A 24,089-nucleotide genomic window follows, 5' to 3' on the forward strand; every position below is an offset into this window, starting at 1 on the left:
CTATCTAAAGAGTACAAGGAGAATGGATGCCAACAAAGGCAGGAAAGTAAAGAATGAGAAGGCGGGTGTATTACGGTCAAACAGTGGGAATGGGTCTCAGGCCTGGTCTGGTCCCTGCCCAATATAGCGCCTGGGTGCTGGCTGGAACCAGAGGGGACAGACAGGAAGCTGTGGCCCATAGGATAACATTGTTGCGTGGAAGTCGTCTGGGGGACATTTCCCTCACCTATTTAGGACCAGCATGGGTGGCATTTTCTCCGACTTACATAATGTGTCAAATCTCAAGTATATACGTAGCAAGGTTCATACTTTTCCTACAAGCCTCCTCCTGTTTGAATGAAACACAGGCAGGGAAACTTCACACTTGTCTCTACACTGAACCCCCCCCCCCCCCCCCCCCCCCATCCACACCACAAATGCAAACTTCACGGCAGCAGTTGTTGAATGACAGGTATAAGATGTCAGGATGGTGTGCACACAGGATGCAGGCGCGGCTGTGAGCGTCGCTGCTGCCGACAGCCCCAACGGTTGACATAGTAAATCAATCCTGATGGGAGGGTGGGTAGGACGGAGGCAGGAGGGGCAAGGGAGGCAGGGAGGGAGGGAGGGGGTCCAATGGGACCGAGGCGGCCTCCGTCAGACACACTCAGCCACTCAGCCGGCCAAAGTGAGACTGTCGACGGGTGGGAGAACACTCGCCGGGAAGCGCTCACACGGAGATTGAGTTACCACGGAATTAGATCAGGGTTGTGGGAAACAGCACCTCCTAAACACACCAGCGCGCTCTGAGTCGCGCACACATAAACACATGCAAACATACCAGCACACACTCACTCCACACTCTCGCACACAAAGAGTCACCAAGGGAAACCTGAGGGAAGATTGAGGAAGGCAGCTGGGCACACGCCAGTTTCAGACAAATGCTTGCTTATACCTTTTAGCTTCCCGGCACTGGTTTTGAGAGTAGTCTCTTGAAATTAGTGCCGAGTAACACCCACGGCCAGCCGGCCCTCTGGCACGCTGTTCCAGTTTTCGAATGTAAAGATAATATATGCCTAGAGAAAGTATAAGAGACTACACAATAGGACCTTTTACGGCATTCACGACAAAAGAGGAGTGAGGGGAACGTTGTGAAGTCACAGGTGAAAAGTCAAGGTTTTTGGAAGACTAATTGCAATTATGTGTAATGGCGTAGAGGAATGTGGGAGCTAATGTGAAGGACCTTGACAGTCAGGTGTGAGGAGAGTGGTTTGTGTCGTAATGGGGACCATATGAACCTACCTGTCGGTTTTGTGGAGCTAGCGGCATTACAGAGCCTTATTACCATAATAGCATCATAAACAGTACTTAAGCGATCCCAAATATACGTTCGAGCTGTCATCCAGCAGAGTCACGGAAAGGTCAGTAAAGCAAGAAGCAAGAAGAGGGTTCATAGCAGAGATCTGTGTCTGGGAGAGCCGTAGATCCAAAAAGGGAGCGTGCAGGCCTTGCTTTTTTTTTTTCTTCTTTTCAGCACGCGATTACACACACGTTAAGAGCTATAAATTGACCGAGGAGATGTGCGGGAATGTGGAAATGCGTGAAATGAACGACGGTCAGCAGGATATTTAGTGAAAGTGTGCGCTGACAAGGAGGAGGGGGAGCAGGAGGAGGGGTCGTGTATTTGTGTGTATCTGTGTGTCAGGGATAGCGTGAAGCGTCATTCACACCCACGGCATCAAGAGAATGAATGAAGCACGCACATCGTATCTGTCACCGCTGAAGCCCTTCTCACATTCTGGGAACAGCGTGTCGGCCCACGCAGTTGCTCCCTCGAATCATGCGCTCATCCACACTTGTCCGGCTCCCAGCGCACCGAGTTAACAACTGACCTGATGGACGGAGAGGACGAACAGCTGCTCCTCCACAAGGTAGCGGGGTGGAGGACGGCAAAGGAGGGGGGTCGCCCTTCTGCTGATGGCCTTAACAGACGTGTGCAGGAACCACATCCCAAACTTAAGTCGTTTTCCAGACCTTTCATCGGACACTGTGAAACAAACGATTGTTTCTGTCACACTTATATTTGTTGTGATCAAATATAAGTGTGACAACATTAACAGAGCTCTTTATGGGGTGTATCGTTATCTTACTGGTTAAAGTGGACCAACTTCACTTCTCTCAGTAGTGCATATATAAAAGTGCACAAGTGACTTTATTATATCTACTTTATCTGCCTCGGACTGGAATACAGAGAAGCATAAGATAGAAATACTCAAGTACGATTACCTGGAAAAGGCACTGCAAGGAAGAACTTAGGCAAATGTAGTAATTTTGAATACTGGTTTTATTAGTAGAACCTACATGAAATGTCAATATCTTAAATCTCCTAACGTAACCCATCAAAGACAGGCCTCAGCAAACAATAACAATGTGTTTTCTTTCATCCTCTGCTTTATCAGTTGGGTGATGTTTCATTCCAATTCTGATTTGTACCTGTGATATATTACACACACCAATCAGCCATAACATTATGACCACCTTCCCAATATTATGTGGGTCAGCTTTGGCTCATCAGAGATTGGACATTGGTCTTCTGAGGGCGTCCTGTGGTGTCTGGCGACAGAATGTCATTAGTGAAAGCCTTTGGGTCCTATAGGTTGAGGGGAGAGGCCTCTGTGGATCAGGCTTGTTCCAGTGCATCCCACAGACGCTTGATCATTTTGGGATCTAGTGAAGTTGGAGGCCGGGTCAACGCCTTGTTTTTGAGTTGTTCATAAGCCGTTTTTGGGTGGGAGCCTGTGTCATCCTGGTGAGGATGGTCTAGGCGGGTGGTACACGTCTACACACCAGAAACACCAAAAAGTTTCGCAGCAGAACTTTGTATTGTCATAAGACGGTCAGTGTTATTTATTTTTTCGTGTCAGTGGTTTTTATGTTGTGGCTATTTGGTGCACAAGCGTGTCCTCGGTGTGAGCTGCACTTAAAACTCAGGCACAATGAATCAGTTACATAAAACGCCTAAAGTAGCTATGTATGTTTTTATAGTTCCTGGAGCTGAATGCTTCTGAAAACATTTCAGTTCCTTGTTCCCACTACACGGCACAGACAGATAGAGCTAGCAATGGCTGGGGAAGGAGGTGGAGGGGAGTGAGTTTCCCAGTCAGCCCTGATTAATTTATGTGGAGCCTTCTGGTTGATCAGTGCTGTTGTGGAAGCAAAAGAGCTGACAATGAAGAACATACCGTGGAAATTGACTGCGCGTCCTCCACAGCACCAGAGAGGGTTCCTGCTATAATGCAGCCTGGTCTCAGCAGGGAAAGTATAGGGACATGCGGTCAGTCACAGAGGAAATGGACCAACTAAAGATTAAACACATAAAATCAACAGATATGAGTCCTAACACCTTCAGCTTCTCTCTTTGACGCTTCATTGATATATATATATATAATTATTTTTTTTAAATGTCATTCAAATATCATCTCGATTTTAAGTGGCTCAGATCCTCTCTAAGCACAGCCCATTTTCAGTCCGGACTCCCCGCCCTCCCTCTCTCCACGGTGTGGAGATAATCACAGCAGACCTGACGTTTTAAAACTGTTGCTCAGACCTTGTGCTGTCAGTGCGCCACTGGAGCTTTCTTTGGAGACACTTGCAAGCAGAAAAAAATTGAAAAAATAATAGTCTAATAATAATAAAAATGAAGCGAAGCCACAATTACAGCTCATCGGACAGCGACCTGGACGACAACGTCGAAGTGGAGAAGGACAGCGGAGATGAAAACGGGTACGTTAACTTCACCGCCACATGTGTTTTTATTTTTAGTTTATTTTGGGCATAGTGGTTTGTTTTATTTTATATCGTTACTTCTAATTGATCTCAATTCATTTTGATTTATTCTCTTGTCTCTGTTCACGGTCCAATATGTGCGTTTCAATAAAAAATAATAAAAAAAAATGTGTGTGGCTGTTTCACCTTTCAGTCAGCTTGACTCTCACGGATCGATGTCACCTTCCACGACCACGCAAGTTCAAGCCAGGAAGAGGCGCAGAGGGGTACGTAAAGTTGTCATGTCTGCAACGAAGCTGCCCACATGATATTCTTTCATTCGTTTTTTTTTTTTCTAATTTACAACATGCGTTTTTAACAGATTATTGAGAAAAGGAGGCGTGATCGCATCAATAACAGTCTGTCAGAGTTGAGGAGATTGGTGCCAAGTGCGTTTGAAAAACAGGTAATTTATTCATAGTCTTATTGTTGCTCTCTTGTTGTGCTCCGTTTTGTCCTGAATGACTTGTAGAAAGTGACGCCTACCCTCTGTGACTATAACTTCACAGGGATCAGCTAAACTGGAAAAAGCAGAAATATTGCAGATGACAGTGGACCATCTAAAGATGCTTCATGCCTCTGGTGGCAAAGGTAACGAGCCTTTGTTTTCCCCCCATTTGGAGGATAAATAAATATTTTTACTTCAATATTTCCACTATATGCTTTAAATATCACGCTTATTTAAATGTCTTTTTTTCCCGGCAGGTTTCTTTGAGGCTCATGCTCTTGCTAAGGATTACCGCAGCCTGGGCTTCAGGGAGTGCCTGGCAGAGACGGCTCGCTACCTGAGCATCATCGAGGGTCGGGACAGTACGGACTCCCTCCGTGTTCGCTTGGTGTCCCACCTCAGCAACTACGCCTCTCAGAGGGAGGCGCACACTGGACTGGAACACTTAGCCTGGGGCTCTGCCTACGGGACTGCCCCTGCCCACCTCCCCCACCCGCTCCTTCTACAGCACCCCCAGGGCAGGACACCTGCATCCAGAAGCAACAGCAGCCCACCCTCCTCCTCTTCTTCCTCTTCGTCGTCATCCTCCTCCTCCTCCTCCTCCTCCACTGAGACGTCTGGGACATCCAGACTCGGCGTCATGCCCCCCACGGAGTCCCTCAGGGTTCCTCCCAATTCCTCACTGCCCCTCAGTCTGCCCGTGCCAACCTCCAAGCTTTCACCACCGCTCGTCTCATCTCTCTCTTCGCTTGCGGCCTTCCCACTCTCATTTGGTGCGTTTCCCCTGGTCTCCCCTACAGCCATGAGCACGGTGAGTCCCTCCTCCACCCTGTCAAAGCCTTACAGGCCTTGGGGCTTGGAGATTGGGGCCTTCTGAAGCTAACCACTGGACTGAAGGCAACAGCTGAGCTGTGCCCACCACCACAGGAAAAAAAAAAAAAAACTAGGCGGGACAGCCTGATTCGACTGTCTTTTTTTTAAGCAATAAAACACAAGAGAACAAGGCAATCTGATTTAAGCTTATCAAGCAAAACGAATAAGTGAGAGGTAATGAATTCTCAATGATTTTATGTTATGAAACTAATTTAGCTAGCACGCACTGCCTCCAGGTTGAGGACTGATACAATGATGTGATGAATGGGCCATGAATAAATTTACTGTAAGCACAAAGCTACAACTTTCACATTTGTCAAGCACATACGGATTAGACTTATTGTAGAGTTATCTTATTGGGTCCGGTTTGTTGGAGAAATCAGACCTGTGTGGAAATGAATATACATATCATGTGTTCCTCTGTTGGAAAACTAACCACTGGACAATTGGAAACTTGCATTCTTTTATGTATTTGTAATATTTTTGTACAAATAAATTGAGTCTAGAGGTATAAAACATGGATCTAATGTTTCTTTTTTTCCTGTCACCTTTGCTCCTTCAACTCATAACACATAACATATTGCTACACCACAAAATCCTAAATGTAAGCAGACCAACTGCTGCTGAAGTTAATTATGAGCTAATAAGGTTCTGTTTATTGACTGAAAGGTAATTCCTTCACTTTGTGCCAGGTAAGTAACCAAATCTGAAAGCATTGTTGCCCCTATGAATACCCAGGAAATCATTAAGAGCCAGAGGAAATCCTTTACAATGTTGCCCTGACCTCACCTGCTTGGGCTGGTCTGAAACGGAGACAATAGTGTGAACAGGATGAGGACATTGGTGAAAAGGGGTTAAAAAGTAACATCAACATGCAGACAGCTGGACCCGTAAATCAACACTGAGGTGCTGCTTCTGGTCCAGCCTTAGAGAGAGAGAGAGAGAGAGAGAGAGGGGGGGGGGGGAGGGAATTCTCTTCATTTGCTCACTTTTATGCATCCATGCAGCTCCTCAGACTTCCAGGTGGGGCTGCTGCTGCTGCTGCTGCTGCTGTCTGTTATCTGGTGTCCGAGGGCTCAAGACACATAATATTAATAATAGATTAGGTTTATTGTCTTTCTTTGAGAGTCAAAATGTCAGTCAGTTAAAAGCAGGTCAGATTCAGATCAACAAGTGGGTTTGCTATCAAATGTCTTTGGCGTCTGTGTTGCTATTGAGAAATGCTGCCCTACATTTGGAGAGTCTTGAGCTTCAGCTTGGTTTCTTTACCAGAAATAAGTCCGACACTGCCACCTGCTGGCCAAACATCCCACCTTCTAGCCCTCAAAGGGAGTCGATAATGAAAAACGAGCTGAGGGTAGACTGTGATTCCCAGGATGTGCAGATAACTGGTTCTTTTATTTGGCAGTTTACAATTTCCCTTGTCTTTTTACACAGAAAAGTATTAGATGGTGCATGCCATGTTCACAGAACCCCAAACCTTTATTCAGCAAAGCTTTCACAGAGAAATATATGAAGGGAGAAACACAAGCAGCGGAGGATGCAGGCAGATATCAGTGGTATTGTATATTAAAAAGAGACTAGTTCAGTGTGCTGAATGTAAAGCATCCCGCATCCATTCTCCATCTAATCCCCCAAGGAGAGCAGACGCTAACGATGCCTCAAGGTAAATCTGCATTCACACACACCCACACAGACACACGTTGTTATCGTCGCACTATCAATATCAAGATGGGAGCAACGGCACATTCCACTGTGCAAGACGATATGCATGATGCCACTGAGGTGTCATAACGTTCATACATTTATAAGATTTTTATTCCCAAATTGACTAAGAACGGATTCACTGAAAAACAGCTTTGTCTGGGTATGCGGGAATCTGCAGGTGTATAAATAGTTGCTCCCACTGGGCAAAGACATTCTTAATAACAATAAAGCACCTATCAAGTTCATTATCAAGCTCGGTTCGGAGAGAGAGTGGACACTTCAGGGACCTGTGGGGTTTGGCCTATTGTTACGTTTGGAGCGTGCGTGTTGAGAATGAGCAGGTGTGCTTGAGGGAGATACAGATGAGATACGCATAATATCTTGAGGCGCCCGCAGTCTACGTACACCGACCGTCATTCATCACGAAAGACACACAAACATCGTTTTCACGACATCGTCAGGGAACACTGCAAAAATGTCTGTCTACAGCCAACTCACAACACCGGGGGGGGGGGCTTTCACAAGAAAAATGGTTGTAGAGTTAAATTTCAAGAACTGAAACATTAATCAATGACAAACAAAATGTTTGAAATCGTAAATAGATAGATAGATAGATAGATAGATAGATAGATAGATAGATAGATAGATAGATAGATAGATAGATAGATAGATAGATAGATAGATAGATAGAAGGAAAAAAGTATTTACAAAATAAAAGTCATTCTCCCATTTCCTCTGACATCAACATATCCATTCTTCATTCTCAAGACAAGTGTTATTGATGTTTGTATCCATTGATAATACTGATAATAGTGAGTATTGGTGGCATGGTGTGTTGTGAAGTGGTGGTGAGGTCTTTGGACCTCTCGGCCTCCAGGGTTGAGTGTCTGTTACAGAGAGGGTGGGGCGGGTGTGGATGGAGGGACATAGATGGACCATGGAAGTCAGGGCTCGTTGTGAGGCTCATGCTGTCAGCTCTTCCCTCAGCTCTTTGTTCTTGCGCACCAAAGCCGCGTGTCTCTCCTGAATACAACACAACAACGTCAGTCAAGAGAACAAACCCTGATTGAAGCACAATGCCCCCACGCTTGAATTTCTACAAATCAGTACTCACCTTCTCCTGTAGACGCTCCATCATGGCTGCCAGGTAGGCTTCACGGTTCTCCTTGATCTGCTCCATCTTCATCTGGAGCTTCTCCTCAGCCATCTTGCTAAAGTTGCTGTTCTCTTCCATGGCCTTTAGCAACACGTCCCTCTCATGCTCCCGCTTTTCTGCCAAAGCCCTCAGCACCTGGGCCTCCTGATACTAAACCCGGAAACGAAGAGGATCACACCCAAGCATTCGCTTTGTTGCCTCTAAGTACAAAAGCCATTTGACACAGACGGGAACACTCACCTTCCTCCGTTCTTCAGCGGCCTCCAGTTTCTTCTCAATGTCCTCCAAGGAGACATCCCTCTTTGGAGGTGAGGGGAGGTTGTGAGCTATGTCTGACACCGGAGACTGAGGCTTGAGAATCACCTCGAAGGCCTGTCCCGAGGCCCGCTTGTTTATAGGTTTGACCTCCATATCTGTGAATCATTTACAGACATGGAACGATTACAGTAACAAAACAAAAAAAAACTATGCCCAATAGTACGTCATGATGACTAATGTCTGTTGGTCCAAAAGAAAATCAATGTTTCAGGTGATCCATACCTTCAAACTCGCACACAAGCTTGTTGCGTGTCTCTGGGTAGAAGCAGGAGCAGATGAGGGAGAGGACAGACAGCTCCTTCATCTTCTCTTTGTATGCTGTGGGAACACAAACACATCATAGCATTCAGATGAGTCTTTGTGTGTCAGTAATGACATTTTTTTTTTCCTTTAAAAAAATTGGACCTAACTAAGACAAAGTATTGACCAAAGTACAAACATTGCCACCCATTGTTAAGATATTGCAAGAAGGGAATTGGTCAATAAGCAAGCTGGATCAGATGACTACTGCATTAAGTCTAAAAGGTATGTACTGTAAGTGCCCTGCTGCTTAATAATTCATTACATGACTGTATTCTGCATGTGGTGGTGATTAAAGCCAGATGTTTTTTTTTTTTTTTGTGAGAGGGACAAAACGAGTATTAAATGAACTCAGTTAAATCAAGAAATAAGACAACATTGTCCAATTTGCATCAGATGACTGACTGGCCTGCGTGTGTCAGATCTTTCAGTTTCCTGTTGAATTCCTTAGTCAGCGTGGTCACGAGAATATGAAGGACCTTTCATTTATTCATCTCTAGCTTGTTGTGGTGTCAATGCTGGCAAGTCCAGCTGAATAATGATCTGGGCCTTTGTCTGTTGGAGTTCGCCCAATTCTTTCTTTTTTTTTTTTTTGTAATGAAGTCCACTTATGAGGTCACTTTTCTTGTGCTCTTTCTTTATTTGTCAAAGTGCCCACCTGGCTCCTCAGACAGGGCTACGGATTGCAAGTGCTGCTGAGCCTTCTGCTGCAAAGGCCAGTGTCTGAAGCGGCCCCTTGCTGCAGGGCTGGCCTGCCTCCCACATTGCCATACACCTGTCTCCCCAATACATCTCTGACAGATAAACTATAATGAAGCCACCATAGTGTATTCAAAATTGACCAAATGGGATGCTCATATTAAGGCTCATACCTTTAGATACAAATGCAGACAGAATCAAATCAGTGAAAACAGACACCGCTACATGTCAGGCCTACACAAACTGCCCATCAAAGGGGATGACGAACGTAAGAGGATCTTGTCTTTCTTGAATGACAGGGGTGATAAATAATAAGGAATGAAACTGTATGTGACCACGTGACAATGCCTGCATATCTCTTGATTTGTGCATATGGCAATTGTGCATTTTTTGCAGGATAAATGGCAGCACATCTGCCACAGCTTTGGGTGCAACCTTGGAAGAAATAAGCTAAGGAAAGCTAAAGATCCTGACTAAAGCGATGAAACAATCAGGTTCTGGAGACGTTCATATTGCAAAAAAACAAAAAAAAATAAAAAATAAAAATAAAAAAACATAAACGTTTTTAAATAAATCAGTTACAACTGCGCGGGTTTAAATAGAACACGGCGATGTAAAAGTCAAACAGATAAAAAGATCTCAGCTTTGCAGTCGGCTAAATGGTCGGCAGCCCAGCATCTTGGGTGGGGTCCGTCTGCATTATGCTGCATGTTGGGGCCGCTGTAGCATGAACCGCAGGTGCGGTGCTGTAAATAAAGCCAATCCACAATTTCTATTCATAAATATCTATATATATTTTTTTAAAGATAATATGACTAAGTCGTTATTATAGACGGGGATAATAAAGGAGACATCAGTCACCTACAGAAGATGCTGGGTTTGTGATAACACATTCCTGTTATCATTAACTGAGCCGTGAAAGACAATCGGCCCGGAATCGTTGCAAAATGTCAGAAGATTTAAATTTATTTAACTGCAGTCATTAAAATGAGCAGATTTCCCGGTGGAGCTGTTACAGACGCACGGCCACCAGCCGGTAGGTTAAACCGGGCCGACTCCACACGCAAGGGATGCACCTGTCACAAGTCCGTCCATCCATCCACCCATCCATCCGTTTGAACACGACCACTGTCAACGTCCTTTGCTTACCGGTTGCTGTTTTAGCCATGGCTGATGTATTTTCTCTGCAGAAGATGCTGTAGTCCTGTTTCGGTGATCGGTGATGCTGCTTAAGGCACTGAGTCAGCGAATGGACCGGTGTAGGATCGGAGAGCAGACAAGAGGTGGGCACGTACGGGAGCGCGCAGGCAGACCCTCCTCTGTCCTCTGACGCCAGAGCTCTTTTCAGCAGTAGCCAAGCACGATAGGCTGAAGCCCGGAGCTCAAGACAACAAACTGCAGACACAGACAGCAGACACAGCAAGTTGATAAAACATATTTAGTGCTTGACGGGTTTAACTGGATCCGGATCAAGGTGGAAAAAACAAAATAGACACTGGCCTTTTCAACGGTCTGAAACCGGTAGGCGTGATTTAATATGTATCCCTCCTGCTAGTCACACAACAGTCTACAGACAAAATGGTAATTTAAGGAATATAATAGCTAATAGATTACAGTTTTTAATAATACAGGTGTTAAAGAGATTATGAGTTTATAATCCGAACCGGCCCTCTGGTCTGAAATGTTAGATTATATTTGATTTTAGTCAAACTCATCTATTGATTAATGTAAACATTTGCATGTGTTATCTATTGTCAATATTGGGCTACAGAGCAGGAGAGTGGATCACAGAATGAGAACTGAATGAACTTGAAACCAATGCTTTTTATTGTACTTAAAATAACTACTCAAGAGCTGAAATAAGCGGTCTGATCTAAAGACAGAATAGATAGATGTTCTTGAGTAATGTGAGCGGAACAAACCATCTCATGACTTATCAGTCAGGGAACAAACCTACTGTGTATTAGTGCTTCCTGTGTGAAGGCGTAATGGTATAGTATTGACACACAAACAGCTTCAGACTGTATAAGACTTTATTTAATGGTAGTCATGTTATTTATTTCACATAAGTTCATTTTGTTGCAGTTTTTAGGTCCTGATACTGATACTTTGTCCAATACAAAGACATAATCGTAAAAAAAAGACCACAATGTACATTCAGAAGACAGTAACAAATATGCATGATCTGCAGTGTTATGCAACAATCAATAGCAGTAACATGACAAATATACCATGAGTGAAGCATGTGAGTAGTGAGTACAAAAAAGTGTCAAAGCATAATTAGAAGGCAACTTTGTTAAAAAAGTACTAGGGAGCAGAAAATACTGTTTATTTTTACAGATTTTACAGATTGTTTCTGTATTTTTTAAATACAATTAAATTTACGAAAATATATTTTACATGTCAAATGTAAAATAACATGGAAGCAATGTAACTTTGAAAATACATGTGAAAACATGCTATTTCTGTTCTTTTACAAAAATAGAAATACAGATATTTATTGTTAAAATGTTCCCAAATGTATCGTAATTTTACAAATATTTGTCTGTTATTTAATGGAATAAACTGTAAACCTTCAACCTTTAAACTTAAAAAAATCATTTAAAATTACTGAGAAATGAATAGTAAAATAACTATTTAACACTGTAGGCTATTGTGTGTAATGGGTCAAAGACGAGACATGTCAATTTTGGTGTCCGAGGCATATTTATGATAGTAAAAATAAATTAAAAAAATTTTAAAGTACAATTTGTTACTCAATTCTCCCCACTATACTTGCTCATATGAGTATTTACTGTAAGAAATGAAAATTTAAGGACCTATTTAGCTCAAAAGTACAAAACTGCCCTTCATGGATAAATGGCAAAATGGAAGTACAAAATTATGCTAAAAATGTCAAAAATCTTAATAAAGGCATTAATGATACACTTGGGCATAATTGTGTTGGTGTTTGTAATGAAACCTACAAATATAGTTACAACACTGAACATCTGTCTTTGACGTTATGCTTAACAAGGTCAACAACCACCACGCAGCGGTTCTCGTTTGGTCACAGAAACTTGGAGCAAACAGCAGCTAATGTCGAGGCTGGAGGAAGGACGAAGGCAGAAGGCAAGTATCAAACTGAAGCTTAGTAGTATTAGCTTTATTTACCACCATGCCTCTGACTTTACTCAGTCGACAAAAGCAAACCGCTAGCAGCAAGTGAAATGGCATGATTTCTGGCTAGGATAGGAAGCTGGATTTTATGGAACGTGTCAAAATGTCAAAGTCTTCTTTCTATGCAGACTGCTCCTACTCCTCCACTTGCAGGTGTCGCTAGTGAGACATTTTAAGTGGATTTTCTTCCAAAGAAGAGACAACACATTTTAGTTTTATAAATGATACTGAGATTTGGTAATGGTTTATTACAATAATACTGAAATACAATACTGAGAAATATAGCAAGACAGAGCATGAAATGTTGGAAGCCTGAGCAGAAACTAGATTATTATTATTATAGAAAACATTAGCTGTTATTATTTAATAACAGCTAATAACAGCTAATGTTCTCTGTCCTCTCTTCAGGTGGTTACAGCTCAGAAACTGCAACTTCACCACGATCAACAAGTAGGTCAAGTATGGACACCACACCTCGTCAACTGTCTGGATAGAGACAGACTGATTTTTGATTATTGCTGTAATAATGGTTACCTGCTACAGTTGAATAAAAATAGGGAGAATGGGAAATTGTAGCTGTTCTTGTTCAGCTTGGTCTCATTTTTTATTCTCACTCATTTTTTTGGACATGTTTTGAAAAGATCAAATTGTTGTTGTATACTGTTATGTTACATCTAATATAGTGATATATAGCCTTTTTTTTAAATACCATTAAAACCAACTAATAAGAGCTCATTTCTGTAACTTTAAGCATTGTTATTCATATTACAATGTTAATTTGTCGTCTTCATGGGTAATTTCATTATTTTAAAATGTAAAATGATTGTAATTAAACGTTAAAAACAACGTAAAACAATTTAATATCAATTTGATGTTTTCTAAAGCTTACCTTAAATTCTTGCAATCTAACCAAATATCTACCGTATTTTCCGGACTATAAGCCGCAACTTTTTTCCCACACTTTGAACCATGCGGCTTAGGCAAAAATGAGGCTTTTATGTGGATTTCTGTTCTTTCTTTCTTTCTTTTTTTTTTTTTTTTGCGATAAATCCTTCACAAAAACTGGCCGCATGCAAAAAGCATCATTTTCAGCCAGCTTTACCCCGGGATGACAGCGCCACAGAAAAGGTATGTGACGAAGCTCTTCTGAGGCTGTTCAACTCCGACACTGAAGAAGATGACTTCAGTGGTTTCAGTGCGCAGGGGGAGGATGAATAAACCAATCAATAACTTTTCTGTTTTGTTTGATCAGCACTTTTAGTTTCAGTTAAACTATAACTATATAAACTAATCAGTTCAACAGATATCAGCGGCTTATAGCCCGGTGCGGCTTATATATGTACATTTCCATTTTTTTTAAAAAACTTTGTGGGTGCGGCTTATATTGAGGTGCACTCTATAGTCCGGAAAATACCATAGTTTTGCAACAGTTTTTTGACGTGTTTTGAAAGGTGAATCACATTATGTTGTGTCATATACTGTTATATTACATCAAATATGAAGTAATATACAATTTCTTCCCATAAAATAATGTCATTAAAACCGATTAATAACAGCACATTTCAGTAACTTTAAGCATTATTATTCGTAATACAACATTTATTTACCATATTTCGAGGTAATTTTATTGTTTATAAATGTGAAAATGTTTCTAATTAAATGTTAAAACAACCTGAAGATAAGGCACAATCTTGTTAAAATTACAAGTACAAACTGTATTTTAATTATGGAAAATAAATGAGAAAGTAATTTTCTGTTAGTAGAAAAATACAGTTTTTTTATAATTTTTTTGTCAGAGTATACATATAGCCGACTACGTTAACAATGCTAAAGTAATCATGCATAGAATATATTTAGAATTTGATGCATACTCTGCACACGAGTGTAACGGCTGACTTCAGTGACGTTCGGCGGCTTTGGCGCCCAGCTGCTTCTTGATGTAGTGGCTCACCAGTATCTGAGGACGTTGTTGGAAACTTTGAAGGAGTTCATGAGAGCTGCTTATCTGATCCCCCTTCAGCCGATCCAGGAGTGTCACGCAGACCACAGCAGCTTTACACAAGGAATTAAAAGTAGAAATTCAATGTGGTGTAAAGACAACAATCTGAGATACTGGAAATATGTTAGTGGTGTCGCCTGTGAAGGTTCTAAGTCATCCAGTTCATGGTAGATTAAAAACAAAACAAAAAGAAACAAGCTGAAACAAGGGCATGTAGAGTTATTTGAAGACGTTTCACCACTCATGCAGGTAGCTTCTTCAATTCTAAAAGATTCTAAAAGGAGGGAGAGTTGAGGTTTGAATAGGGAGTTGTTGTTGGTGGTGCCCAATCAGAAACTTGAGTGACTTATGGCTGTTAACATACAGATATGTACCTTTAATTGGAGGACACAGTGTTGGTCCTGTATTCCTTCTTTTCAAGACTGTGTTGTTAATTGAAGGCAGATGATAAATATGCCCACCGCCCCTGGTCAGAGTACCATTCATTGTGGAGAGCAAATATGATCACAACACTGTCCTTCATTTACAGGCAAGTGTCTGGTCATTAACAAACCCCAGTCTTGCGAGTGTCATGTGGATACTACGCACAGATGTTCCTATTTAAAAACCAACTCCCCACCAGTCATTCTGAAGTGTAGATGCGACCTGAATGAGCGGAGAAACGTCTTTAAGAAGCTTTACAAGTCCAGTTGCTGATGTTGTATTTTCTTACCTCGCAGGCCGCTCAGTTTGCACATGGCAGCAAAAACAGTTGATTCCATTTCAATGTTGCAGACTTTTGCTTCATTGGCTTTATTCAGGTAGTCCTGTTTATCCTTCTCAGTGTAGAAGCAGAAAGCGCCATCCAAACGGGCTTGCCCTGATCAGACAGAGATGACAGGATTTATGTAAAAAACCCATGAATGTAGAGGAAGAATACACCGACTGACACATCAGTGTATCAGAACTCATACCTTCGTAGAAATCCAGTGTGCACATGGTGTTGCCAATTACTGTCTCAAACTGGTTCAGCTCCTTGCTGCACTGCAACAGCTCCTGAGCCAGGCTTTGGTCCAGATCGGTATCGCGCACAACGTTCTTCCCCAAGATCACCTGCTCATACTTGGGCAAAAAGGTGCCATCCAAAGCCTGTTTGGTAATGACAACAGTGCCGGGCTCGAGTCCTGAAAACCAAACATGGCAATAGACAGGTCAGCCAATTTAAACTGTAAAGGAATGATGGAATATCATACTGCCATGATAAAAAGACACTATTATTATTATAAGTATCTCAGTGAGCATACAGCGGCTTTATCTGTACCATCTACAATGTTTATATATATATATACACACCATACCCTTTAGCCATACTGGACACTGTGTGTGGATAATTAAGATTCATAATAATGTAAAGCTTGTGTAATTCCAAATATATTTCAAATACTCTATTGAAAGGGAAAAATAAGCTGATATAAAGGTTCTCTTTCAAGCAGAAAGCAGCTGATGCTGCAATTTAAACCAACTAGTGCTGCCAAATAACAACTTTGTAGTCAGCAGTATAAATGTTTTGCAGTTAACCATTAACCACAGTTTTTTTGGTTTCTTTAACCGTCACTAACTCTCAAGTCACTTCCCACCAGATACTCTCACATCCCCTGATTGTCCCTGCTCAAGTTGTGCTGCTTTTTTTCTTTGGAAATTATCTTCGTAAAAGACTTTTTGCCTGGTGTCTTGAAGACAGAAAACAAGTATCGTTGCCTCTGTTTTTCATATCTCACTATCACACAATAGTAATTCAGTTTTTTTTTTATGCTCTGATAAAAAAAAAAAAAAGAAATAAAAACTTACCTATTCCACCTGATGTCCCAAGACGTATAACTGTAACATCTTTGCAACGTGCATGATGGAGGAGCTTTATCAGCTCGTGCAACATGATGGCAATAGATGGTATGCCCATACCATGCTGCAAAATTAAGCACATACATGTCACACTTAAAATAATAAATGACCTTCAAATACACAAGAATTAAGACTTGCAGTTCAAATAAACTTTAAAATTCTGATCTTACTTACACTGATAGAGAGCACAGGGCCAATTTTGTACATGACGTAACGGTCCGTTCCAGCACAGATATTTGGGTACTCTGATTTGGGGTCTTCCATACCGAGCTCAGAGGCCATGAACTCAATGAATGCCTTCATTCTCGAGGGACTCCCGCCGACACACACAAACTAAATTAAGACACAACAAGCACATATTTGTTTTTCTAAATGAACAGGATTGGGGTGTTATTTTTTTTCCCCCCACAAACAAATATCAAGTATAAATATAAAATATCTTACTTTGACATCACCGAACATAGCTGGTAGGTCATGAGTGCCAGTTCCTAGATCGAAGTGGTAAAGGAAGTCCTCTTTCAGTGAATTTAGGTGTGGGTTTTGCACAAAAACGGGGCTGAAAGAAGGAAAAATTGATAATGAGATAATCTGAAATTGATGCTGCACTGCAGAGGATGAAGGAGCTTATCTTTAGTCAATTTCATAGTCAAAATGAAATAAAAACGCCTGTGTTCTGCAGATACTGCAATGGGTAAAGGAGATGATCTTAAGTCAATTTCTTAGTCAAAACGAAACAGAAACTCCTGTGTTCTGCGGAGACCATTTTGCCTTTGTAGCGTTCAAGAGAAAAAATGCAGCAGTTAGTTGTTGTTTTTACACTAAAAAACTAACAATAGTATGTTTAGTAGCTGTAATCATACTGGTAAAACTGGTCAAATTAAATCATACTCTCGGGATAAATATCAAATATCAAGGCCCTGGGGGTTTCCTAATTCTTTACCAAATAAGCTGATTTTTTTTTTATATGGGGTTTCAATGCGGAAATGCCAGTAAGTACGTCTTTATTAGTTATATTATACATGTTGGTACCATATCTTGACTTTTTCTCACCTGCAGCACGGCGTTTTTCCCTTGTCCATCTTCCTGAAAACAGCAGTGTCCGAACAAAATTATCCTGTGAGCAGAATATAAACCTGGGTGACCTGAACTCACACCTCAACATAACATGTGACCTGAAATGAACTTACTGTAAACTCAATATATAGAGAGAACTCCATCCTTACCTGCAAGATAATGCAACGTGGCAGTCAAATCGCTACAACACAAACTACAGTAGGATGGGACGTTCCTTTTCGACTTTTGATTAGGGCGTTTTCCCACACTATAATTTCACACTGGACAGATCCCGCCCACAATGATGCGACGTCAGCCTCGCCACACGGGTCCTATTGATCGTCGGTCACGTACAGACGTGGCTAGGCTGCAGATATCTTAATTCCTTTTAATAAAAACTCCCATATTACCAAATGATTTTATGACAGCTTCATAAAAAACGGTTGGAATGTATTTTGATGACGACGTGGCAGCTTCCAAGTACTAAATAATCTTCATCAAATTATTAATATAGGTAGCAGCCACGCTTAGATACACTAATCAGGCAAAACATTATGACCACTGACAGGACCTGCTGGCTGGCTTTCAAATTCACTAGAATTTAATTTTATAGAATAATGTTATGCCTGATCAGTATAGACTTTATCATTACGTGGCATTCAGGGACACTGAAAGTCATTCCACTCCATTCATGCACCACATTTACTGTACACTCTTCACATATAAGTGTTTTTTTATATATAAATTTCAAATGTAATTCCCTTATGATAGGAAAGTAAACAAGGTAAACTGATCAAACATGTGCAATTGATTTGTAGCAGTGTGACAAAGCTTGTTAGTGTTTTAATTGTTTTTAGTGAGAAATCAGTTTATACAGGAATGAGTCATCCATGTCATGCTATATTCGGCAGCTGGACTTGCCTGAGGTTCCTTTCACTTCACTGTTTCACTGGGAGTTTCTTTTTTTTTCTAACCAAAACTCGCCACTAATTATTTCGAAATTGGCTGAGTGGTGAAACTTGTTTTGGATAAGGTTTAATAGTGTTCCATCAAAGTGCATGCATATTTTTATAGTTAATATGTTAGCATACGACTCTTGCAGCATCACTATTATTCATTTACATTACTGCTGTCCAATATTCAAGATTATTTAAGTTGTTTTCTTTGCCAAAATCCGTGTGTCTGCTGGTAAATACTTCAATATCAATTAATTCAACATTCACCTGGCACATACAAACCTTTTTGTTGTCCCTTAAATATTGCTGGGAGTGTACATTGGGGTCTTGTGGGCAAAGCTAAAACAACATCTATCAAGATGTGGAAAAAAATACTCTATAGAAACTAATGGCTGAGTGATGACTATGAATTTGTTTGTGTGTACAGACACTGAAACTATAGTTAATGTGAAAATGTTACACTACTGCCGAAGATGTCAATCACCAATCCTAATGTAACCCCAACTGATGCTGCTGATGACAAGCATCATTTCCACTGTCACTTTAGCGTTTCTTGAAATGAGACATCGGTACCACAATTGAGAAGTATCCATTAATATTTATGTTTAGAGCACATTTTTTTTTACACTATATAAATACTTAAGGCAAAATGTTACACAGCAAAAAAAAGTCATGCTCATACATGAGCAAATAAAGTCAGAAAGTCAAATGGTTATCAGGCTCACACAGAATGATAAACATGCAAATTAAAAAGTCACAAGTTTGAGGATAAAGCAAACAACACAAACACTCCTTGCGGAAAACGGTGAGACCTGTGCACAATTCTCAAGGTGAGTGAAGCTTTTCGGCCTCCCTAAAAACAGAAAAAAAGAGAAGTACATTTCATCAAGAAAACACAGTCAATACCTTTTATTGTTGCACTTCAGGTTAATATACACTATCAGTCCAAGGTTTAGACACACCACAACTCATTCACTGTTTTCAAACTTTATTTTTACTACTTTCTACATTGTCACACATATTAGACATTAAATATATGGGATTATGTAACAAAGAAAAACATGTTAAATAACAGTAAATATGTTTTATATTTTAGATTCCTCAAAGTAGCCACCTTTTTTTTTTTTTCTTTGCTGAACACCTTTGGCCTTCTCTCAATGAGCTTCAAGAAACACAGGGAATGGACACTGGACCATGAGTCCAAATCTAAGATGCTTGGTTCCACCCGCCATGTGTTTGTGTGACGCAGAAAAGGTGAGTGGTCTCTACATGCGCGGTTCCCATGTCGAAGCATGGAGGAGGAGGTGTGACGGTGCTCCGTTGATGACACTGTTGGGGATTTATTCAAAACTGAAGGCACACTAAACCAGCATGTCTACCACAGCATCCTGCAGCCACATGCCATCGCACCCGGGTTGCGTTTGGTTGGACCATCATTTATTTTTAAACAGGACAACGACCCCAAGAATAAGAATGACTTAGACCGGGCCTCCACAGTCACCTGACCTAAGCCCAGTCGAGGTGGTTTGGGATGAGATGGACCGCAGAGTGAAGGCGAAAGAGCCAACAAGTGCTCAGCATCTCTGCGACCTCCTTCAAAACTACTGGAAAACCATTTCAGGTGGCGAGCTCACGAACCTCATTGAGAACAAAGCAGTAATCAAAGCAAAGGGTGGCTATGTTGAAGAATCCCAATTAGAAAACATGTTTTGAGTTATTTTACACTTTGTTTACTACATAACCTCATGTGTTCATTCACAGTTTTGATGCCTTCAGTAAGAATCTACAATGTAAATAGTCGTGAAAATGAAGAGGAACCATTAAATGAGAAGGTGCGCCCAAACTTCTGACTGGTAGTGTACATGTATCAGTTTAAACTAGGCATTGCTATTAGTTTGAAAATGTCCTCAGTGCACTTTAGTGCCTTAAAATTTTTTTTTGGCTTTGCCTTCACAAAATATTCTGCACTTCTTTTTTTTTTTTTACGATATACTATTAAACTCACATGTCTTCTTTTTCCCCATTCCCCTTCATTTCGTGAAGCGATAGGTGTGCAGGATCTCTCTGTTAGGACAGTAGAAAGAAGACACAATAAAAATCTAAAGAGCACAAACATCATTCGGATCATTTAGTGAACATGCCATAGTAAAACTGAATACAAACACACAACTTACTGCTTTGGTCAAGGTTATTGGATAATCTGGCAAGAATTCTGGCTTCTTCTTGGCCTCAGGACATCCAGCCAGACTAATTAAAAAATCCCTTGTGTAAGATATTCTGCCTGCAAATGAAATATGTTGTTAAGGAATCCCAATATTACTTTAGTAAAGTTAACCTGCTCAAAATAAACACAACAGCACAGTAAATTCTGAGATCCTGGGTGACCTGTATGCATATATTTAAATAGCTGTGATGTCATTAAAAAGTGTTTTGTGTCTTACCTTTTTTCTGTTCGTGGAGGTTGACAATCTTGAAGAACTGCTCTATACCAATATTTGTCTATCAAGCACAAAGTTTTAAAGCTTTAGAAGTCTGTTCATCTTGTTCAAATCAGCCAATTAAAGTCCCCAAGAAAATCAAACTGTATGTTTGAAATGTTTTTTTTTTTTTAAATTGTTGCAGTGCAATGTCCTGCTGGGAAATTTTGCAACTCAGCATTCATGTGGGCGTTGCCTCAACATTTAAACAAGTAGTTGCATCACACAAACCGAGCTGATGCAAAATGGCGACACTGGAGGAAAGGGGAGCAGATCAAGCACCCTCGACTGGGCTTTTGGGAGTAAGACTGCCTCCATACGTCCATATTTTTACACAGACGCAGAAACAAAAAGCATTCTGCTCGCTGTTTCGTGGGGACTTCAACAGAAAATACTTTCCTTAAAGTCATTTTAATGAAGAAAAGCATGGACCAGTTTGACTAAAATACTGCAAGAATTAATAGACGAGGGGTTCAAAAGATAACACCGTTGTTTAAGATAAAAGAAACTTCACCTTGGAGTCTGGGAAATTGTTGAAACATCTTTGTGGCTAGAATATAAAGAACAGTTGCCAGTTAGTTAGGGCCCACTAGAAAACGACTCTCTTTACGGGAGCACTTACCTCTTGCGCTGCCAGAGTCTGTGCACGTGCAGCAACATTTATTTGGGGCTCTAAATAAAGTGACAGAATTGTTATATGAACAACAAATGTGACCACAATATGCATTAAGCATTCACCTTTGTCCCTTTGAGATAATCTCAAGTATTTACCAATGTCATCATGGATGCAGCGGCGCAGGGGTCTCGCTGGCTCCAGGTGCTTTTGGAAGATTCGTCTCCTTGATACCTCCATTCTGGTGTCAGCGAGGTTCAAACGTATTTTAAAGCTACCTTATTTTACAAAGCCTGCTCATCACAGAATACAAGCGAATATTAAACACTGATTTTCAGGATATTATTTATCATCCAGTGGAATTGCGGATTATTAGGGATCTTCACCGCTGTCTGGGAAACAACTGAAAATGAATGCACGGTATTGGTCAAAATAACTGAGACAGCTTATTGTCCTGACGTGTTTCTATTATTTTGACAACCCCATTTTAGCTCATAGGCTAGGCTAAAGAACAGAAACACTTGCATTTAACTCAGTGAAGTTTAACAGAACCATAAACTACATCTTCCAAAGTGACAATACAGTCACAGTTAAGTCGCCTCATTTCCTACGTTCTTTCAAGATGAACTGAACATTAAGCTAAGGTTAATTTATATTAGGATACATTTGTTGTGTACCTGATGAGAGGGCAGGCAAGTGTTTAACCCTTTATGGGGCATGGATCATATTTGGTAACTTCAGCATACATTTTAAATTGTGGTTTTGAAGCATGTGGTTTTCATTCAGCCAATCATAGACAGAGATAAAAAAAAATAAAAAAAAGTCCACCTCTGCATGAAAGCTGAGTGCATCTGCTTTATTAGGGACTATGAAGAAGTGGCCTGATGTTGTCTAATGTGATAATGTTGACAAGGGCCTGAATTAGCGCTTATGTTCTAATGGTCTAGATACATGTTTACATTTGTTCATTACTTAAGAGCAAGGAACCACATATGGTAATTTCATTGGCCTTGATTTTCTGCATGAAAATTAAAAAAAAATTTAAACTGTGCACAAAAGTAAGCAGGTCTTGTGATGCCCTACAATAACACTATAGGGTTGATTCAGTGAGTGCCCTATAATAAAGGGTTAAGTGATTACAATTGAAATATCAAGCATCAGCTGTTCTATTTGAATTCTAAGCAGACAGGTATTCAGTAGAAAAAAAACGTGTAGACGTGCTAGGTAAAACCCGTCTCACATAAAACAACTGTTTTAGGCGACAGTTGTCAAAAACAAAAACTATAAAAGATGTAAAACTATAAAAAATGTAGCAATGACCGACTACATGTCACAGGTCGAGTGTAGCAGCGCAGCGGCTAATGGTTGATATTGTAGTTTACATGGGCTTTATTTAGCGTAATTTTAGTTAACTGTAAGCGTCCTTCACACAAATTCTAACAATTTATTTCCTACCTTTCTAATACTGTGTCTGTCTTAGTTTTCCACCGAAGAAGGGGCCTTGTGAACCGGGTTTAACTTTTCTGCTGACATTTTTATAACGAGCTTTTCAAAACTAACGGCAGGTTGCTAACGGTGCCGTAGGCCGTCGAGTTTAACGTTTATGGATGAATTCTTATACAACAACGCTCAGGAGTAGAAATATGCATAACGATCCAAGTCTAGCTTCAAAACGTTTGCCCAGTAAAACGTGACAGCGTTTATTTATTTATTTTTTTAGCGTTGAGTGATGCAAAATTCAACTTGATAAAGTTTGAAATCCGTGCAACCACAGTTCAAGCTACCAAAGCTGTGCTGATAACTCATACGGTAAAGTTAATTAGGTCTACACGCAGTAATGTGACATCATAAAGAAGAGATGCTGATTCATTATTTACCTCTAGTTCTATAAAGTTCCACTGGCCTGGTGAGTAGCCGGATCACCTCACCGGGGACGTCATGCTAGTCAAAGCTAAACCGTAACCTCCGCTAGCGGACTTTCAAAATAAAACACGTCACATGGCATTGTTTTGACATCGCAGTCTTTGGTTACTAACTTTGCCAACTGGGCATTTTAAATTATGTTCTATAACTGTGTTTTATTTTAAACGTGTCACCTGCCACATTTCTTACTTTTGATTTACCTCAAACATCTAAACCCTTCTCATGATAAGTAGCGATGTGGGCAACATATCATTTAAAATTAGAGTACAGAATATGCATTACTGGTGAAAGCAAATACCCTTAGGTATACTTGACAAAATAAATGCATTCTAATAAACACTTCTGCACTACTTCCTACTTCATGACATGAAAAATTTTATGTTGAGACAATGTAAGAAATCATTTTAGTAGTTTGCAGTTACACCATAGAGAATTAGTGATCTTTAAATTGGCGTCATTTTCAAATTTCAAACCAAGAGATCATTCAGGGCGTGACAAGAGACTCACAACCCTAACTTTAATGTGCATTAACTTTGTTGTTTGACAACTTTAATTACTGTAAGTCACCAGTGGTGTGAACATAATGCTACACCTGTTGCTGGAGTCGAACCATTTTTATATCAGAAAGATGGGCAGAGTTCAGTAACTTGTGCAAACTTATAATTATTGTCTCATTTACAGTCTTGCCCTTTGATGAATTTTTATGGAAGTTAAATTTGTAAGTAA

General features: G+C 40.6%; 4 protein-coding genes and 1 long non-coding RNA gene across 10 annotated transcripts; 2 read left to right on the forward strand and 3 right to left on the reverse strand.

Moving 5' to 3' along the window:
* The first annotated feature begins 3,558 nt into the window (after positions 1 to 3,558).
* LOC125016385 (hairy/enhancer-of-split related with YRPW motif protein 1-like) lies at positions 3,559 to 5,641 on the forward strand. Its single transcript, XM_047598859.1, has 5 exons — positions 3,559 to 3,762; positions 3,959 to 4,031; positions 4,127 to 4,210; positions 4,314 to 4,395; positions 4,510 to 5,641. The coding sequence occupies exons 1-5, from the start codon at positions 3,677 to 3,679 to the stop codon at positions 5,127 to 5,129; spliced, it is 945 nt and encodes a 314-aa protein (XP_047454815.1). The 5' UTR covers positions 3,559 to 3,676; the 3' UTR covers positions 5,130 to 5,641.
* An 847-nt stretch (positions 5,642 to 6,488) lies between these two features.
* On the reverse strand, positions 6,489 to 10,621 carry stmn2a (stathmin 2a). The gene is made up of 5 exons (XM_047598251.1): positions 10,455 to 10,621; positions 8,529 to 8,624; positions 8,229 to 8,401; positions 7,947 to 8,138; positions 6,489 to 7,855 (listed from the first exon to the last, which is right to left on the reverse strand). The coding sequence occupies exons 1-5, from the start codon at positions 10,471 to 10,473 to the stop codon at positions 7,796 to 7,798; spliced, it is 540 nt and encodes a 179-aa protein (XP_047454207.1). The 5' UTR covers positions 10,474 to 10,621; the 3' UTR covers positions 6,489 to 7,795.
* A 72-nt stretch (positions 10,622 to 10,693) lies between these two features.
* LOC125016080 lies at positions 10,694 to 13,166 on the forward strand. The gene is made up of 2 exons (XR_007113661.1): positions 10,694 to 10,826; positions 12,322 to 13,166. It is a non-coding gene; the product is annotated as an uncharacterized LOC125016080 (long non-coding RNA).
* Positions 13,167 to 14,140: 974 nt separating this feature from the next.
* Positions 14,141 to 17,709, reverse strand: upp1 (uridine phosphorylase 1). 2 transcript variants are annotated; one of them, XM_047598250.1, is made up of 8 exons: positions 17,565 to 17,682; positions 17,392 to 17,424; positions 16,786 to 16,897; positions 16,516 to 16,674; positions 16,291 to 16,405; positions 15,417 to 15,626; positions 15,176 to 15,322; positions 14,141 to 14,516 (listed from the first exon to the last, which is right to left on the reverse strand). In XM_047598250.1, the coding sequence occupies exons 2-8, from the start codon at positions 17,418 to 17,420 to the stop codon at positions 14,362 to 14,364; spliced, it is 927 nt and encodes a 308-aa protein (XP_047454206.1). In that variant the 5' UTR covers positions 17,421 to 17,424; positions 17,565 to 17,682; the 3' UTR covers positions 14,141 to 14,361. The 2 variants fall into 2 exon arrangements, with proteins under 2 accessions (XP_047454206.1, XP_047454205.1); XM_047598249.1 differs by having other exon boundaries at positions 14,142 to 14,516; positions 17,392 to 17,455; positions 17,565 to 17,709.
* A 1,219-nt stretch (positions 17,710 to 18,928) lies between these two features.
* On the reverse strand, positions 18,929 to 23,521 carry gra (granulito). Of its 5 annotated transcripts, none has more exons than XR_007113660.1 (8): positions 23,318 to 23,513; positions 21,599 to 21,681; positions 21,450 to 21,499; positions 21,342 to 21,377; positions 20,792 to 20,849; positions 20,525 to 20,631; positions 20,356 to 20,423; positions 18,929 to 19,203 (listed from the first exon to the last, which is right to left on the reverse strand). XR_007113660.1 is itself a non-coding variant. In XM_047598252.1 (8 exons), the coding sequence occupies exons 2-8, from the start codon at positions 21,678 to 21,680 to the stop codon at positions 19,176 to 19,178; spliced, it is 420 nt and encodes a 139-aa protein (XP_047454208.1). In that variant the 5' UTR covers position 21,681; positions 23,318 to 23,450; the 3' UTR covers positions 18,929 to 19,175. The 5 variants fall into 5 exon arrangements, 4 of the variants coding, with proteins under 4 accessions (XP_047454208.1, XP_047454209.1, XP_047454210.1 ...); XM_047598252.1 differs by having other exon boundaries at positions 20,356 to 20,414; positions 23,318 to 23,450; XM_047598253.1 differs by having other exon boundaries at positions 20,356 to 20,414; positions 21,599 to 21,733; positions 23,318 to 23,426.
* Between the last annotated feature and the right edge of the window lie 568 nt (positions 23,522 to 24,089).

This window comes from Mugil cephalus, chromosome 11, assembly GCF_022458985.1.
Source record: "Mugil cephalus isolate CIBA_MC_2020 chromosome 11, CIBA_Mcephalus_1.1, whole genome shotgun sequence".
NCBI classification, from domain to species: domain Eukaryota; kingdom Metazoa; phylum Chordata; class Actinopteri; order Mugiliformes; family Mugilidae; genus Mugil; species Mugil cephalus.